Genomic DNA, 6,138 nt, shown 5'->3' with positions numbered 1-6,138 from the left:
AAAATGAGACATTGTAAAAGCTATCTTTTTATAAAATTGATGTTATTTTTGTGACCTCCACTGAACCTTGGTCACATTGGTGTGATCGGAATTTCAAAATGACGTCTTCTTTTAGTAGAATCTAAAACACCCCCTTAGCCCTTTATGTTTTGGCAAGGGTAATTAACCCCGAATATTGTCATTAACCTTGTTTCCGAAATCTATACTAAATTTCCTTCAATTTGGTATATAGAACCTTGTGTTTGGACTGACGAATGTGAATGAGAGAGGTCTTTAAGTGATGCAAAAAGGAACTGACGTAGAGCTCACTATAGGTGAGAGGAGTTTATTATAATTTACAACTTTTGATTCCATAGTTGGGGTCAGGGAACCTAACTATGGGGATGTGTGCCTATCCTTATTTCATGTTGTTTTTCAAGAAAAACAATGCTTTGACAAATGGGATGCGATATGTCTGTTATTGATAAATTACATTATTGTTTTTATTATACTTGTGTTGTCTGAAGACTTGGGGAGTGTGAATCTCAGGCATGAACTGCATATGTATGTATATGCGGAACGTGATTTACTGATGATATTGTTATTGATGATATTAATTGATAAGAGATGATGGTATTATTGATGATATTAATTGATAAGAGATGATGTTGTTATTGATGATAATATTGATATGAGATTATGTTGTTATTGATGATAATATTGATATGAGATGATATTGTTATTGATGATTATGTTGATGTGAGATGATGTTGTTATTGATGATAATATTGATATGATGTGATGTTGTTATTGATGATTATGTTGATATGAGATGATGATGTTATTGTTGATAATGTCATTGAGATGAGATGATGATGATGTTGAGAATGATATTGAGATGAGATGATGTTGATGTTGAGAATGACATTGAGATGAGATAATGTTGATGTTGATAATGACATTGAGAAGAGATGTTGATGATGTTGAAAATATCATTGTGATGATGCATGTTGTGTATGTACATGGGGGGTGCAATGACCATGTTGGATATCCCTACTGGGAGAAATAGAGCGGTTAAAGAGTTTTAAGCATCTCTGGAGGGGGATGGCTTAGAATATTTAATTATCCACGGTCAGTGCATTGATGGGTGCCCATGTTTTATACTTCATAGTGCATGGAAATAGTATAAATTTTGTTAGTAAGTACTTGTAGTTTCTCATGAGGAGGAATACTTGTACTTGGGGGCATGTCACTCGGTTTGAAACTCCCTTGAGACTTAAGCTGATCACCGTGGGAGGCGGAGGTGGGGGGGGGGGTGTAATGACCCGCCTTGTCGCTATGATATCATCATCCTAAACCATGATAAATTCAATTTTTAAATAAAAACTCCCTTAATTTTAATTTTTGCTTATGAAAATAAATATAATTTTTGTCTTGACATACATTCACCAAACCATACACATTTACTTAAGAGAATATATATATATATATATATATATATATATATATATATATATATATATATATATATATATATATATATATATATATATATATATAGGAATAGTAACTCAGTACACTTCATACCCATAATGGAAATTAAGTTTGTTCATACATATAATTAAAATATGAGATTTACATCTTTAGTTCGACAAAAGGGATCATGAACCAACTATGGAGGAGTTGATTAACAAAACACAACTCTCTCCCAAGTCTAATTTCAACGTCATCACGTCGGCTCGGTGGCTCCACAATAGAATCTCACTTTCGGCACCCTACTGCTGTCATTCTGCTCCCACGAACATAGTTCGCGATCATCACAGGTATCAACCACACGATACAAAATTGCAAGGGTGAGTTCATTATAAAAAGAACCAATACTAAAATCCAAATAACCACAATTAGTAAGAAAACATAGGCAAACATCATGAGCTTACACAACATTCGTTAATCAACACACACATTCAACAGTTATTATCATCCATCCATAGACCCAATCAACTATGCTCAGAATGATGCATGCACCTGACCTCAACTCTCAGATGCAATGTGGTACGTACCATATCCAATACCAAGGAAATAGCTTAACCGTGTTCACACGACACCTAACTTAGGAAACCATGCAGTATTTGTCGAGGCCACCCAACTGTGCACCATAACTCCTCCCTCGGTGATCTGCCTGGGCCACAAGGGAGTTCCCTATCTGGTGACACACCCCCTAGTACAAAGTACACACTGCCACAGTTTATACTATTTCCCGTGTCATATGAGGCATGAACCATGGACGTCGTCAAGTACCTGACCATGGATGAATTAAAGCACCTAAGCATCCCCTCAGAAATGCTTAAATCCTTTAACCACTCTATTTTCCCCCACAAGGGACATCCGACAAGTTCAACGCACCCCCCGATGAAGATACACAACATACGACGTATGACCATGGGCGTCGTCAAGTACATGACCATGGATGAATTAAAGCGCCTAAGCATCCCCTCAGAAATGCTTAAATTCTTTAACTACTCTAGTTTCCCTCACAAGGGACATCCGACAAGGTCACTGCACCCCCCACGTATGAAACATGGGCGTCATCAAGTACATGACCATGAATGAATTAAAGCGCCTAAGCATCCCCTCAGAAATGCTTAAATTCTTTAACCACTCTTCACAAGGGACATTCGACAAGGTCACTGCACCCCCCACGTATGAAACATGGGCATCATCAAGTACATGACCATGGATGAATTAAAGCGCCTAAGCATCCCCTAAGAAATGCTTAAATTCTTTAACCACTCTAGTTTCCCACACAAGGGACATCCGACAAGGTCACTACACCCCCCGATGAACATACACAACATGCACATCTCAATGCATTTCCAACATCATCAACATTCCATTTCAATATCATTCTCAACATAAACATCATCTCATCTCAATGACGTTATCAACAACAAAAACAACCTCATTTCATATTCACATAATCATTAATAATAACATCAATTCATGTTGACATGATCTTCATTAGCAACGTCATCTCAAATCAATATCGTCATAAATATCAACATCACCACATATCAATTAAAGTCATTAATAGCAACATCAACAATAAGTCACATTCCGCATATACATATTTCTTTCATGCCTGAGATTCACACTCCCCAAGTCTTTAAACAACACAAGTCAAATAAAGACAATAATTCCATTCCTCAACAATAAATATGTCGCATCCCATTAGTTAAAAACGTTGTTTTCTATAAAGGAAAATAAGCATGCAATAAGGACACATATATTCTCATAGCTAGGTTCCTTGACCCTAACTATGGTGTCAAAACGGTAAATTTTATAATAAACTCCCCTCACCTATCATGAGCTCCCCGTCAGTTCCTCTTTGCGTCACTTAGAGGCCTCTCTCTTGTTCACGCTTGCCTGTCCAACGCAAGTTCCTACTACGCCAAAATGAAGGAAATTACTATGGATTTCAAAAATAAAGTTAACAACAATACTCTGAGTCAAATACTCATGTCACTACATGAAAAGGCTAAGGGTGTTTCGGATTCTACAAAAGGAACATCATTTTGAAATTCCGATCACGCAAATGTGATCGGAGTTCAGTGAATGTCACGAAAATAACACCAATTTCAGAAAAAGATAATGTTTACAAAGTCTCTTTCTCTAGGGTTTTTCAAAGAACACGTAAAATATACAATGGAGGTTCCAAAGTCAGAAAAGATGCAAAGACAAGCTGAAACTAACAAGGAACAAGTGTAAAATCACGGTTACCTTGAAAAAAACCGCAAAGGTCAGATTGGGCTTCGTTCTCTACCGAAACCGCGAGACAAGCTTGGAAGATTTCGCTCCAATTGAAGGGTTCCTCTCAGTGTGGGGTTTCAACGGCGGTTTGTGGCAGCCACCAGTGGTTGTGGGTGGTGGAGAATAAGCTTGGGACATTGGGGAAGGGTTTTGGAAAAAAGAAGGAGAAAGGAATGGTTGCTTTCCAAGGCTACACGAAAAATAAGACTTGAAACACTCAAGTGTTTCTGCTATCGGGAAAAGAAGCTTTTCTCACACACCAAAAGACATATCGCAGATCGCAACGGTTAGAGCGTGGAAATATGCTCTATGAACCTCCAGACCAAATTTCAATAAGATCCAACGGTTAACGAATGCATGAGGGTGATTTTACCGAGACAGCGTTAGGTAGCTTCCTTGAGAAGCTTCCTCGTGAGGCTTCTTTGAGAAGCTTCCTTGAGAGACTTCTTTGAGAAGCTAGAGTTTTAACTATCCACACCCCTCTAATAAATAAACTAACCTCCTTGAAAATAAAACATGGATAAAACATCACAACAAATAAAATCAAACATCAATTATAATTACTAATAATATTTCAGGGTGTTACATGGGGGGGAGGGGGAGGGAGTTGCGTGTGCACGATAGGGTGACTTCGATACTTACTGCCTAGTTTTCTTAAGTAAGTGTCATGTGGACACATTTAGGCTATTTCCTTGATGAATGGTACCACATTGCATTTGAGAGTTGAGGTCGAGTGCATACATCATACTGAACATGATTGATTGGAATTATAGATAGACGATGACTACTTGTTGAGTGTATGTTGGACTAATGAATGTTTATGTATGCCTATGGTATTTGTTAATGTTTTCTTACTAATTATGATTATTTTATTTTTGTATTAATTTATTTTATAATAAACTCACCCTTGCAATTTTTGTATCGTGTGGTTGGTACCTGTGATGATCGTGAACCTTTGTTCGTGGGAGCAAAATGACAACAGTAGAGTACGTGAAGTAAGATTTTTTTGTGGAGCCGCCAAGCCGACATGAAGACATTGGAATTATTTTTGGGAGAGAGTTGTATTTTGTTAATAAACTCCTTCGTATTTGGTTCCAAAATTATTTTTTTAATTGAGGATGTAAATCACAGATTTAATTATATGTATGAACTAATTTACTTTCCATTATGTGGATGATGTGTACTAACTTACTCTCTCTCTCTCTCTCTCTCTCTCTCTCTATATATATATATATATATATATATATATATATATATATATATTCATTGAAGTAATTGTGCATTGTTTGGTCAATGTATATCGTGAAAAAATTTACTTTCATTTTTTTCATAAGCAAATTAACGGAGTTTTCATTACAAATTGAAATTTTCGGGATTTAGAGTAGTGATATCATAGCGATGAGGCGGGTCGTTACAAATCAAGTGATCAAACTAAGCAAGAGCTAAACCAATTACTAGTTCTAATCGCACATGCCTAGTTCTAAACAATCAATACAATGTCATACCCATTAAACATGTTTTGGCATGTAAATTACTCAAAATCAAAACCTAAACTAAGATGTTGAACCTTCAATCAATAGTTTGTTCCAAGAATTAGATTCCACCAACAATAGAGGTAATATATCACTTTAGTTATGTGTACTTGTTTTTTTGATGTGGAAAGAAAATAAAGGCAACTACAATCTAATGTAAACAATCCCAACAACATCCGCTAACAGTAAGGAGTGAAGCTAGTGAGGGGGAGTATCCCATTGAACAAAGTTATCTTCATGAGATAATTCTATCATAGCTAATGCACCAACGCATTTGTTACCTTCCCGCAAAATGTGGCAAAAGTGAAGTCTTCGTGGTTTAGACCTGTAGTCCTTGATCTTGTTAATAATAGTAGTATAAGGATGATACCCAGTATTTGCATCACAAATCAGATGAAGAGTTGTCTTGCAATCTGATTCGCAAACAACATCATGGTGTCCAAATCTCCATATCAATTGTAATCCTTGATGAATGGTCGTGAGCTCGGCGAAGAGGTTCGTAGCATATCCATAGTGACCAACAAAACCTATGATCCAATCTCCAATGTTGTTCCTAATAAGCCCTCTAAATCCAGAAGGTCCCGGGTTCCCTATTGCGCTACCATCCATATTCAGATTCAAAGTTGCATTAGTGGGTGGCTTCCAAACAACTTCTCTAGGTGGCGCAGGGGTTGTTGAGGTAGTTGCTGCCGAGATAATCTCCTTGTGCACTTGAATCTAGTTAGCTATGTACCAAGTCATCCAAACATATCCTTGAATAGCTTGTGCATTCCTAGCCCGCCAGACATACCAACATATGCACATGGACAACACGACTAGT

At 37.0% G+C, this 6,138-nt stretch overlaps 1 protein-coding gene across 1 annotated transcript; it reads right to left on the bottom strand.

The window, feature by feature from the left end:
* Positions 1-5,516: 5,516 nt before the first annotated feature.
* On the bottom strand, positions 5,517-5,927 carry LOC102666987 (uncharacterized). The gene has a single exon (XM_006605091.1). The coding sequence runs from the start codon at positions 5,925-5,927 to the stop codon at positions 5,517-5,519; it is 411 nt and encodes a 136-aa protein (XP_006605154.1).
* Between the last annotated feature and the right edge of the window lie 211 nt (positions 5,928-6,138).

This window comes from Glycine max, chromosome 19 (assembly GCF_000004515.6).
Source record: "Glycine max cultivar Williams 82 chromosome 19, Glycine_max_v4.0, whole genome shotgun sequence".
Classification (NCBI taxonomy): Eukaryota; Viridiplantae; Streptophyta; class Magnoliopsida; order Fabales; family Fabaceae; genus Glycine; species Glycine max.
This window is presented reverse-complemented; position numbering and strand designations above follow the sequence as displayed.